Source organism: Eumetopias jubatus, unplaced genomic scaffold (genome assembly GCF_037043125.1).
Source record: "Eumetopias jubatus isolate StellerSeaLion01/CBP00866 unplaced genomic scaffold, mEumJub1_p1.0 scaffold_13, whole genome shotgun sequence".
Taxonomy (NCBI): Eukaryota; Metazoa; Chordata; class Mammalia; order Carnivora; family Otariidae; genus Eumetopias; species Eumetopias jubatus.
The window spans coordinates 11,336,619-11,349,668 of NW_028274819.1; the positions used below are offsets into that span (position 1 = coordinate 11,336,619).

Sequence of the window (13,050 nt, forward strand, 5' to 3'; positions counted from 1 at the left end):
CACAATGAATTTTAAATAGTTGTATTTAATATATCCATTTAAGAAATAAGAAAAATAAACTAAGATAAAATTGCCCAGAGAGAGCTAGTATCTAATAGAGCTACTACAATTTGTTTCTGGTTATATTATATTCCAAAGCTCACATTCAAAACAATCCCTTTTCCTCAATGTCGTTCACCAAAACCCAGAGCGTCCCAGAGAGCAGGCGTCCCAGAGAGAAGTTGTTTGGGAGACACTGAGCACGCTAACTCCACAGTGAGTAGAGGTTTTCCAGGGGAGGAAGATGCTCGTGAAACACAGTGACTATCAATGGATTTACACACTCTTGCATATATAAATTCACCTCAGCACTCTATATCAAGCTGAAATTATGAATACAGTACCCTCTTTAATCCGTGTTTTTGTAGGTGGACTCAAACTTCATAGAATAGGAATTATTTGGGAAATTTTATCTCTATGACAGTTTTCAGAAAGAAACCTTTGGTTAGCTTTTGTCAGAGGAGGTTAGAACAAATATTATCGTCCCAGGTGCCTTACTAGGCCATACATCAACCAGCATCAAATAGCTCTGATTGCTGTTGCTATCCCAACCATAAACTTAATCATTGTGATTACCAAAAGCACGGAATATGGAAACAGAAAGATCAGTTGGAAATCTTCTGTTGCATTTTCAAGAACTTTCTGCTCATTTTCAGAGAACCTGAGGTCCACAAAGGGAGAAGATTGTTCTGAGTTTATATAACACAGCAAATAAATTAGGGTCAGAACCAACTTGTAAAATGAGATTGATGATCACAGTTTCTTTTACACTTAATCCCATCATTTATTGGCAAGAGGTGGCTGACAATTGCTCTTAAAACTGTTTTCTGTCTAGAGGATTATTTATAGATTGTTCCATTTGATAAAACATTGATCAAAAAGGAGGACTCACAAACTGTTCTTGGTCCTGGGCATCACTGAATTGATGCTTTGATTCTCTGTTACTCTTGGTCAGACGCTTACCCTCATACACAAACACAAACACAGACAGGAAATCAACTTAAAGTATTCCAGTTTATTGCACAAATACTAGTAATTGAAGCTACATCAAGAAGATCACAAGTACACAAACAATAAATGATCATATACTGCATCATGGGGTAAAGTGGTTACGGAGCAAGAAATGAAGGCTGGATGAACAGGTGTGCCATCAGGCAGTCTTCATGGAGAAGATGACCTTTAAGTTGAAATTTTTAGAGAGTTAATTTGAAGGAATGCATGTGTGAAGAACAGGCCAGTTCTGTGCTCAGTGTATGCCTGAAGTGGGCACGTGATAAAAGGTAGGCAGGGGCAGGAAGCTCTCAGAGTAAGACAAAAATTGTGTTGTATATCCAGGAAAGATATAGTCAACAATTTGGTTAAAATATGAATTGAGTGGGAGAAAGAGTGTTAATGTATGGTACCGTTGTAAAGATAAACTGGATGCATTTCTAGAGGCCCTGGTAGACCAGCCTTAGGGGTTTGAATGGGAATGTATATGCCACAAAAGTGATGTGATCCAGAATGGGAATATCGCTTAGCAGCAACACAGTGAAAGGGTATATTTTTATGCTGCTATCAAATTTTGAGAAACATAATTTTATTTCAGAAAAATGAAAGTAGAGCAGCACCTAGGTGGCCCAGTCAGTTAAGCATCTGCCTTCAGCTCAGGTCATGATCCCAGGGTCCTGGGTGTTGGGCTCTCTGCTCAACAGGGAGCCTGCTTCTCCCTCTCCCTCTCCCTGCCGCTCCCCAGGCTTGTGCTCGCTCTCTCTCCCTCTCTCTCTCTGTCAAATAAATAAATTTTTAAAAATCTAAAAAAAAAAAAAAAAGAAAGGAAGGAGGAAAAAGAAAAATGAAAGTAGAAAACCTGAGGTACTGGGTTAGATAAGCATACCAAGTATGTGGTTATGTGATCACTTTCATAGTCTGGGGAAGTTAATATCTTCCTGTCGCTTTCTAATTTTGGCGCTCTAAGTACATAAAACATAATTATTTTATTAATGACTTGTGAATATAACCCCAAGATGATTTTTCAGGCTTTCCACAGGACTTGTCTGTTTACCCTAAGATGTGAACTACTTTTTCCTCCTCTTAATAACGAATACAGCAAGAGCAACATAAACATTTTGCTTATTTTTCTTCATGACTTGCTACTCGCCATCTATTTTCTGACTTCTCATATCACATACTCTCTTACTAAATGCCTCTGCAAATGTTTTATTCACTTACTTACCACCATGCCCTTGTTCGAATTTCTCTGCTCCTCTGCCATTCATTCACTGTTGCTGTTGGCTCTGCCCCATCTCCATGCCTCCCCTGGAGGCAGACTTCTCTCTCACCCACGCTGGGGCCAAGACTTCTCTTGTAGACTTTTCTCTTGCCCACGTGATGGTGAGTTATTCTCTCTTTATTGGACCTTTCTCTACTTTGAGCTGCCTGCTGTCTACCGCTTCACAGTGCACTTTTCTGATAATTCTCGTAACTTCTATGCTAGATTTGTTTTTCCTCTTTTTTTCCCTGTGATTATAGGTATGTGAAGGTTAACTTGGCTTCCCTTTTATCTCAAAATAATTCAGAGTGTTAAACTGCTTCATTTAATGATGAGCTCTCTCATAATGACACCAAATTTCATCTTTCCCGAAACTCTGTATTGGACACTGTCAGGCTCTCTCCATTGCATTTCTCTTTGGTCACCTAAAAATGAAAGTCTGAGACTGAGCTTAATTTAGGTCTATCTGTGCTCCTCTCTCAATAATTCATATTTCTGACTTCCTATCAGTTCTTTCAACCTTAGCAGGTGTCCTCCTTTGACCAATTGCTTGTCTAACTTTAACCTTTATTTCAACTTGTTAACAAGATCTACCAATTCCTCTTTCACTCAGTGTTTTAGATATGACCATTTCTCTCCATTCCCACTAATTCCCTTTTAGTTCAGGTCTTCATAATTTATTTTCATTTCACATTCCTCATTAAATGATCTTTCCATGCATGGTTTTCCTGTTTTCACCCACCCACCTCACCAGATACTGAGTAACTTAGTAAAACTCCCCACTGCCCACTCATCAATCTCCAAACATTATTGAACAACTTGTGTCAGTGAATGTGCTGGTGATTCAGGAAATAATACAGATTTTTATGAGACTTTGTGTCTTTGAAAAAATTATCATTAAAGGGATGTAAAATGTATGCATGTGGAAAGTTATACTTAGTGTAAGTTGTGTGTGTGTGTGTCTGTGTGTGTGTATTTGGTTTGAAAAATTCATCATCTAGAGAGAAGAACAATCTTGACTAGAAAACCCTAAAGAATGAGGTGGGACTTAAGGAAGAGATTAAACAAAGAAGAAATTTAAGCAAGCACAAAAGAGAGGGCAGAACGTTTCAAGCCAGGGTGCTGATGTGAGATGGTCAAGCACGAAGCATATTAAAGAGAAAGTTGAAGTGAAATGAGAGAGTGGGGTCATTAAAGTTAGTCTTAATTTAGTTGTGTGTGTGTGTGTGTGTGTGTGTGTGTGTGTGTTCCCACCACAAATCCTGGCAGGTAAATTATTTCCAATATCCTGGCAGGTAAATTATTCCTAATAACTTAATTTCACAGATCAGAAAAGCCAGATCAAGTAAAAAAATTAAATAACTTGCCACAACTAATAAGCAATAGGCTTGGGGTTCCAATGCATTTTATAAGATTGATGATCCTTCAACATTCCGTGTTGGATTCTCCATATAAGATCACACATAAGCAGGAAGCATCCATTGATAAGCTGGTAGGATAAACATCCACCAAAATGATTAATACAAACCTGCAGGATTCTATTCAAATCTCCATCTGACTGTCCTCCTAATGCTAAATATCTGCCAATTTGGTCTCCTTATCACCTCAAAATTCACTTCAGAGTAATTTCTTTCTCCTTGTCTACTCTACTTCTCGCCTGACCTCGTGGGATACCCTCCCAGAATGTTCACCCATTCACTTCGTAAGTACACTTTGAGCTCCCATGATGAGGGGAACTGGGAAACACAAGGTGAAAGACACAAGTGTGGGAAATTTCAAACACGTAATTTGTCCTCAGTATATGTTTCCTGCACGGGCTTTGCCTTCTAGGTGCTTATAGTCCAGTAGTGGGACATATATCATGCACATGTGTAGCTCTTTTGAACTCTGAAAAGGGCTAAGAGCCAAACATGATCAAACTGTCAAAGGCTTTTTTTTTTAGATTATTTATTTATTTGTTTATTTATTTATTTATTAGATCAAGAGAGAGATGGAGTGGGAAATGGGACAGAGGGAGAGGGAGAGAAAGAGAATCACAAGCAGACTCCCCACTGAGCGAGGAGCCGGACATGGGGCTTGATCTCATGCCTCATGACACCATGACCTGAGCCAAAATCGAGTGTGACACTTAACCGACTGAGCCACCCAGGTGTTCCAAAACTGTCAAAGTTTAACTCAGTGCTCAACCAACCTTCCACTTTTTCCTTTATTTGCACGGTTATAGGCACAAAGCAAATGCTTGCTGATTACATGTTGACTTCCCACAAAAGTTGCTGTATGAGACAGCAATAGAAAACAAGAAAAATAGGAGTCTATCACATATCCACAAATGGGGGGGCAGTGTAGGTGAACAGAAACAACAGACAGAATATTAACCTCTGGAGAATAAATCCTAATATAAAACTGGCAGATCATAGAATCGAAATTTTGCTGGTAGCCCCTTAAACAAAAATTCTGTTCTAGACCCTTTGCTGTGAGTCAGAATTTTCTGAAGACATGATTCTTACGAATCAGCGGGAGAAGATGCCTCCACTTTGTCTTCCAACTCACTGTAAATTGGTGAATATATGTTTAATTCTTCATAAAGACGATCTTCTGCAATCTGATGAGGGAAAAATGATTTAATATCAGTCACCAGGAATTTTCCACCACTAGACGACTCATTTGCGAGACCTAGCTCATCTCTTTTTGCCTTTCTGAGTCTCATACTCTTCCTCATTATACCATAATTATTCCCTCCATCTCCAACAAACCAAGCCAGTCTGGCTGGCCAGTCGGCCCAGAAGAAATTATGTCCGTCAATAACAAGTTGGTGAGACTATTATGTGTCTGAACTTGGGTATATCTGATGTCTTATTTATCTTTGGAGGAAAGCAATCAAAAAAGGCCACCAGACTTGAATGCTTCAGGCAAGTGGACAGATGGAGAGAGTGTGTATCATCTGGAAGATTGGAGTAAGTGTATACACTTCAAGTATTGGTGATTCTTTTTCATACATCAAAGGTATAATGGATGGGTAAGGCAAGTGGAAATGCAGCTGGTTGCCGTGAATTAGAAAGGAAAGAAAACTGAGGCTTCAGAGCAAATATGAAGGTAAAAGCCAAGGAAAAGGAGAGAGCAGGAACAAATATAAGGGAACTATTGGGGAAGAGAAAATAAGCCCAGATACCTGAGGGTTTCCATCATATGCTACCTGCATATTTGTCTCTCATGCTCAACACACTTAGAAGCACAGCTGCATTTTCTAAAATTATGAAGATTCCACTTTCCTAACCCTCATTCATGGGGCTATACCATGAGATTTGTGCTCTTATGAGTGGAAATTGTGATTTTAAAGTAAGAGATTTGGAAATCAAAATACTGAAACATGGACAAAAAATTTTCCAGAAGAAATGTTCCATGAAAACCAAGCTGTATTTTTAAGTGATGAAACTCAAATTCTTCAGCTTGTCATTCAGGATTGAGTATCAGGCCTCTACCTACCTTGTTCCCTTGGACTACTTCTCCAACCCCATAGATTATGAGGGACACAGCACTGCAAAATCCCAGAATGGTGAGAAACAAGATCATTGCCACAATTTCCTGTCGAACAATAACCAACAAGACAAGTAGAGTCACAAGGTAGATACCCTGAAAGTGTGTTCCTTTATAGCAGCCCCTGATTTTATCACCATTTCATCCCCCGCCCCCACGTGATCAGTCCCAGTGAAGCGACACACACACACTGGAAAGCCACAAAATTGTTCGAGGCAGGTGACTCCAACCTCGCAGAATTCAGCTGGGGAGGGGGCGGCGGCCAGCATCTCTGTGCATGAACCCCCAGAACACTACATTATAGGATAGAGGTTACAGCAAAGGATGATGTTCATGGAAAAGGAAAAGAGGGCTCTTACTTAAGAGTGGGACCCAGATCTTAACCTTCGCACAAGAAATACATACAGTGGAAAAACAAGCCATAAAGCAGAAGTCCTCTCTATAAGCTTCCTGGCAGCTGTAGATATAAGCCAAGCTCCTCTTCACGTTGACCGTCAGGATGAAGATTCCTATCCCAGCAGCTATGCTGCTGACGGTGTTGGCCCCCAGGGTTCCCCACACCTGATGATGAAGAGCAACACTCAGACCTGAGCCTCCACCTGCTAGTGCATTCAATAGGCCTGTCTGCATTTTTACGGCTGGTTGCACCCAGTAAACTTTGCATTGGTTCAAAGTGTAAATTAAAGCAAGGATACCTTGGAAACATACTCATTGTTTAATAAGCAACTATAATCTTCTTGCTAGGACTATGTTCAGAAAGACTCACATGGACACACATCATCTCTGCTTAAACAATCTCCTTAATCAGAAACAAATCATCTATCTGATCATGTGATTGTACTTACAAGGACAAGGCCCAGTGTGAGGATATTTTTTAAACAAGTGCCAAGGTAGTTATATTTTATTGTTTTCTAAAAAAGCTGATATTTTAATGATTATGTTTTTAATGATTATATCCAACACAAAATAGGTTGAAAAATAAACCCCACATATCCACGTTCACTCATAATATGGGATATGATGACATGTCTCTCTCAAGACTCCTAAAATTCCATCTTTCTTATCTTCTCAAGGATGGATAAAGACAGAATGGCAACTCACCAGATAAGTAGCGTGTTTCTTTTCAGCCATAATTGGCAAAAACCCAGAAATAGTAAACTGTACAAAAGGAAGGGGGAAGAGCACAGTGAGTTGTGGACCTTTATTTCTCCTTCAGCCCAATCCTCCAAATATAAGGTAAAGTTGTGGGTACTCTATAAAGCTATATATTCATATTCCCCAGAAGCCCACTATTTTCTTATTCTTATTTACTATAGAGTGCTTCTCAATGTTAAATGTGCATATGAATCATGTGACGGTCTTGTTAAAACACAGATTCCTTTTTTTTAGTTGAAGTATAGTTGACACACAATGCTATATTAGTTTCAGGTGTACCGCATAGTGATCCCACAAGTCTATCCATTACACTATGCTCACCACAAGTGTGGTTACCATCTGACCCCATACAACACTATTATAACACCATTGACTGTATTTCCTATGTTGTGCCTTTTATCATTGTGACTTATTCATTCCATAACTGGAAACTTGTATCTCCCACTCCCCTCACACATTTTGCCCATCCCCCTAACCTCTTCCCCTCTGGCAACCACCAGTTTGTTCTCTGTATTTGTGGGTCCGTTTCAAAATGAAGACTTTTATTTAGTTGATCCTGGAGGGGGCTTGAGATTCTTCATTTCTACCAGCCTCCCAGGTGATGCTGACCCTGACAATCCATGGGTTACTTTCAGGGTAGCAAGGTCTAGCAGACCTGGTACTTGACTGTTAAAAAATTACTCTAATTTGTTGTAATTATTTGGTTGTATGGGCATCCTGTGTGTTAGAGTGTCAGCTCCTTTGGGCAAGAAACGTGTGTTTGTGGCATGTATATCTCAAGTCTGACATATGTCATATAGACATATAGTAATTACAAAAATGTACATGGGAGAAGATTTATTGAAAATATAAATCGATAGCACAAATTCAAAACAATTTCAAAGTTTCAGAGTGTATGATGGGTTGAGAGACACCTAATAAGCTAAGTGTATGGAATGAAGAACAGTAGAGAGAAGGGTCAAATAAAATATGGCAGAGGTTCAAGGAAAGTCGTGAACAGGTAAGTGACCTGATAAGTCCTAAGTATTTAACAGAGTGCCAAGCCAATGAGATACTGTTTAGAGTTAAAGTATGTCCTTGTGAATGAAATGTTGATACAAAAACCAGCATGGATTAATCAAAAATAATTATGCTGAGTGAAGGAAGACAGAGTGTAGAGAGAATATGCTGTATAATTCTCTTTATATAAAATCCTAGAAAATCCAAACTAACCTAAAGTGATGGAAAGCAGATCAGTGATGGCTTAAGGATGGAAAGACAAGGAACAGAGGGAGGGATTACAAAGGGGTGCAAGGAAGTTTTTGGAGGTGATGGATATGTTCATTATATTGATCTGATAGTGTTTGCACAGGTGTACACAGGTGTCAAAATGTATCAAATTTTAGACTTTAAATATGTGCAATTTATTGCATGTCAATTACACATCAATAAAGCTATATATTTTTGTGTCTCATTCAGTCATCTAGTTTAGAAACAGCACAGTGATTAAAGGAGATACAATGAGAAAGCACCTAAAAGAGTTTCTAGGACATAATAGCTGCTCATCAGATGTCTTTGACCTCATTTGACCTTGTTCTCCTCACCTCCTCAGTCACTTCCCCCTGCCTTTATGAAGATAACTTGATTGATAAATAGTGTTAGGGATATTTTTCTGGAATTGGATTCTGAAAGTTTAAATTCATTTTTTATTAGCTAAATGTCCCTTGGGCAATCCATTTAACTTTTATCAGTCTCAGGTTTCTTATCTGATGAGAGTGTGCTAACATGTTTAACCTAAGTGCTTTGTAAACTGCAATATGTTTATACACTCTAAATACTGGAATAAATAATTGGTTAGACCTGACCTAGACAAGAGAAAAGCTATGTGCAGTGTTATTTCAGAAGCAATTGTAGATATTTACTCACAAACACTGCTCCCCAGAATGGGTAGCCTGCTTTAAATGATGAAAAAACGTCTTCCTTAAATTCTGAAATATTGATCACGGAGAAGACAATCGTTCCAAAACAAAGACATATCAAGCCAACCAGAATTTGTGTTACCTGTAAAAAATGCATATGTTCTATAGAATAAGAAGGTATTTTCCCAAGATTTCATCAACTTCCTTATGATTGAGGCCAAACATGAGAAATTGCTTTGGGGTTTTAGGCAATCCTGAGACGGAATTCAAATGCAATATTTTCCAGTATCATCAGGCCGCTCTAAGAATGGATACAGGCGTAACCTAATGCAGGAATGACCAATACATTTCTCATGTAACTTTATTTACATAGTCATGGTGGACAACAATAATTGTTCTTTCCATCGAAGTGCAGACAAAACTTATTAATTGGATATTAATGATATTAATCCACCAGCAACTGACCAGAGTTGGCAGATCCTATTTGCCATTCTTATCCTAGTCTTCATGAGGAAATGCTTCTCTCTACTCAACTGGGCCCAGTGTCACCTCTTCATCTGCCAGGTTTCTCATGCCTCATGAATCCAAGTGGGGAAACTGTTCATGCACCTAAATACTCTTTTCCTAGAGCCAGTCCTACTCTGGTTGAGGTTGGAAGATGCTCACTCACCCCCAGAAATTCCAGCTCCCTCTTCAAAAATAGCAACCATGTATGGCATGGTGGGGATGAAGCAGCCTTCTCCAGTAAGGGATTTTCATGGAGAGATACTTCTGAAAGTTCAATTTCAGGTGCACTGTGAAGTTCAAACAGAAATTCGACCATGAGAAAATTCCCTCTCTCTGTGAAAAGTTCTCAACTGACAGAAAGGCAGGATCTTAATTGTTTATTTTTTCAAAAATGATCTTGCAATTAAAATCTTCATTGAAATGTGTAAGAAGCTGAGGCTCAGAGGGTCCAAGTTTGTGACCAAGATCACTGTCTAGCCAGTGATGGAGATGAACAAAATGGAACAAAAAATGAACCAAGTCCTAATCCAGGGTTACTACGCCAAGTTCTTTCCCAGTGATCTATGCTAATGAGTAAAAATAAAAACAGGCACATTTACCTATGTATCTCTCAGTCTTTTTAACACAGAAATGTACCTGAATATATTTTGTCAATGACACGCTCAACTTCATGTGCACAAAGGAACGGCTCTGAAGGGTTGGTTCAATCTCTATTCCTGCTTTCATCCTCAGAGGAGGCTAAATGGAAATACTGTCCCTTCTAAAACTTTGAGATATACTTAATATTTGGCAATGATATTCAATCCAATATTGATTCCCAAAGTTCTGTCATTCAGCCTCTCCTAAACACTTTAAAAGGAAAGTCTTAATAAGATGTTTGTCTTCAGCATGCAAAGGAAAACAGAATCATGCACCTCTACCAACCTCACTCATGAATATTTCCCCTCTAAAGAATGGGGCAGGATCCCACAGCTTGAGGTTCACAAAGAGTAACCAATAAGGAGCCCTAGGTCATGTTGAAAAGTTTCCCTTAACATACATCAGATGCAGAGGCAAGAAATCTCAATCTGTAGTACGAACTCCCCTACCCCAATCCCAGAATATGAGCCCCTGCTGCGAAAAAACTGAAGTTATTTCCAGTCACAAGCTGAGTAAAAACCTTCCTCCCTATCACCCAGAGAGAACTACTGGCAAAGTATAGCAAAGAGCTTCTTTATACTCTTTTTATTTTAAGATTTATTTATTTGACAGAGAGACAGGGAGAGAGGGAACACAAGCAGGGGGAGTGGGAGAGGAAGAAGCAGGCTTCCCGCTGAGCAGGGAGCCCGATGTGGGGCTCGATCCCAGGATGCCAGGATCATGACCTGAGCCGAAGGCAGACCCTTAACGACTGAGCCATCCAGGTGCCCCTATACTCAATATATTAATTAAACCAGATGGGTCTGTGCCTAAATCCATGAACTGACATCTCCCCAGCACTGTGACTATCTCTGGCCCGCTGGGAAAAGGAAAAAAACCGTAGCTTGTACTTACCTGGAGGGCCCTTGTGGGTTTGGGAGAGCAAGACCTGCTCTGCTACTATTTTCTGGGTCCATTTCTTCATCAGTTGAGCTGTCCACCGGTGAGGAATGTTGTTACGGTGAGCCTTGGTGGGCTTCCTCCTGCAGTGTGCTCCACATGGGCAGTTAACATGGGTTGGCTCATGACACTGATGACTATCTTCATACTTAAGACATTTGTCAGATAAGTTTCCCAGCTGATTAAGAGCAATAGGGTTTTTCGTTTGTTATTTTTTTAGAATGAAGAACAAAATCAAGGACTGAACAGGGAGTAGTATGAAATGTAGACATTTGAGACTCCTGGAGAATAAATCTGCCTGAGCCCAGCACAGTTTACAGAACCAACAAATGAGACAGTTTAGTGGAGATTGAGAAGGTGAGAGAGAATTGCAGAACAGAAAGAGATGTTCTTCCTTTCTGGAGCTTTCTCTACTTGACCATTTCTGTATCAGAAGTTTCCCAAAGGTACCTCTGGAAACCTGTCTTCCTTCTTTAAGGCATAGGTGGCTTCACACATAATCTAGGGCTGAAGCACTACTAGTGAGTGTGTCTTAGCCTCTGAATCTCTGGATTTGTCTCTGACTTCAATATTTATTGTCTTTTTCTCTCTCTTCCTGTCTTTTGGACATGATTTATATGGCTCTCTGCAGCAGATGGGCTCAGAGACTGGACAGGAAGAATGCTCTGAGCCACTCCTGATAGAGTGTGGGAGCTAAGTGTTCACACAAAAGACTCCCTGGACTGCTAAACATTACACAGACTCTCTGCTGCTTTGATTTTTGTGATGGCAAGGATGTGGCCATGAAGCACCGAGGGGCGTGAACTTGATAACAAATCCTATGAGTAGATCTAAGCAGCATTGGACGGAGCCCTGTATCTAAATTAGGGTCAGAGCTTACCTGACGTGTTCATCTTAATAGCATAACTAGCTAAAAAAAAAAAAAATGAATACATGGCAAAATTAATATGCAGGTGAGATTCACAGATTTGGGATTATTTTATTTCAGTTTAATTATAGACATACCCCTGAGTGGCTCTTCCTTCAACTGTAAGATACTCCAAATTGCCCCTCTAGTCACCTGTATTGTCTCTCTGGGATGTGATGAAACTTCTCCTCATTCTCCAGGAAACTAAGGTATGTGTGTGAACAGAGCACATTAAAAGATATATGAGCGTACATTTCAAGACAAAAATGTATTAAGCCATGTGCCATCTTCCCACCGTGTCTTTGGGAACTTGTGGACTGAACCAATGTGTTATCGAAATTAAGGAATAAAACTTCTTTATGTACACATTCATCCAAAAAGGACTTCGGTCTCTAGGTCAGGCACTTCTCTGTCACTGAGCATGCAGAGGTGGATACCATGGTACCAGCCCTTGTCCTGCTCACTCTCACAAGCTAGAAGACTAGGTCAGAGACAAATGAAGTCACGTTACTAATATTTCTGACGCTCCTGGAACACACAGGAAGATGTAACAATTCTACCTGCTAAAGGGTGTGCAGAATTCAAGGAAGAGATTCCCTGAGAAAGTATCATGTAAGCCAGGACTTAAAATCATGCCGTCAAGGGTTTTCATCTGCAGAATGAGACCACATCTGCTGGCAAAAGTCCTGAGGAAATGCCCGTTGGTGGTGTTTTCTGGGAGCATGTAATAAGTGCATTGTGTGTGCAGCAAATTAAGAAATTAAGCTTGAGGTTTAGACAGAAAACAAAGGGAGGATGGTCTTTGGCGTTTGGACATGTTACTGTTTTGTGAGAATTTTCAATAGAAACTTGCAAAATGCAAACCAGAAACTCAGATATATCTTATGGCCCCTAACTTGCTTCATACCCTGGTTTCACCAGCACCTCCTTCTGCCCCTCTTGAGATGCTTACCCAATCCTGTACCCACATTTGAGCCCTTAGAACATGTGGTGTTGTCTTTCACAATTGTGAACATTGAAAGATATGCCAATATGACTTTTTTTTTTTTGGTGGAGGCAAGATTATCAAGATGAGTTTTAATCATGCTTCTGTCAGAAAGAAAGAGATAATAGAGTGATCATTTCCTGCACCACAGGGCGTGTATATCCATCCAGCGGTGCATTTGCACATGCTTTCCATC

The 13,050-nt window shown here is 39.8% G+C and overlaps 1 protein-coding gene across 1 annotated transcript; it reads right to left on the reverse strand.

Annotated features, from left to right (window-relative positions):
- Positions 1–1,055: 1,055 nt before the first annotated feature.
- On the reverse strand, positions 1,056–11,067 carry LOC114220414 (high affinity immunoglobulin epsilon receptor subunit beta-like). Its single transcript, XM_028118271.2, has 7 exons — positions 10,918–11,067; positions 9,548–9,671; positions 8,885–9,019; positions 6,926–6,982; positions 6,230–6,385; positions 5,774–5,872; positions 1,056–4,892 (listed from the first exon to the last, which is right to left on the reverse strand). The coding sequence occupies exons 1-7, from the start codon at positions 10,977–10,979 to the stop codon at positions 4,794–4,796; spliced, it is 732 nt and encodes a 243-aa protein (XP_027974072.1). The 5' UTR covers positions 10,980–11,067; the 3' UTR covers positions 1,056–4,793.
- Between the last annotated feature and the right edge of the window lie 1,983 nt (positions 11,068–13,050).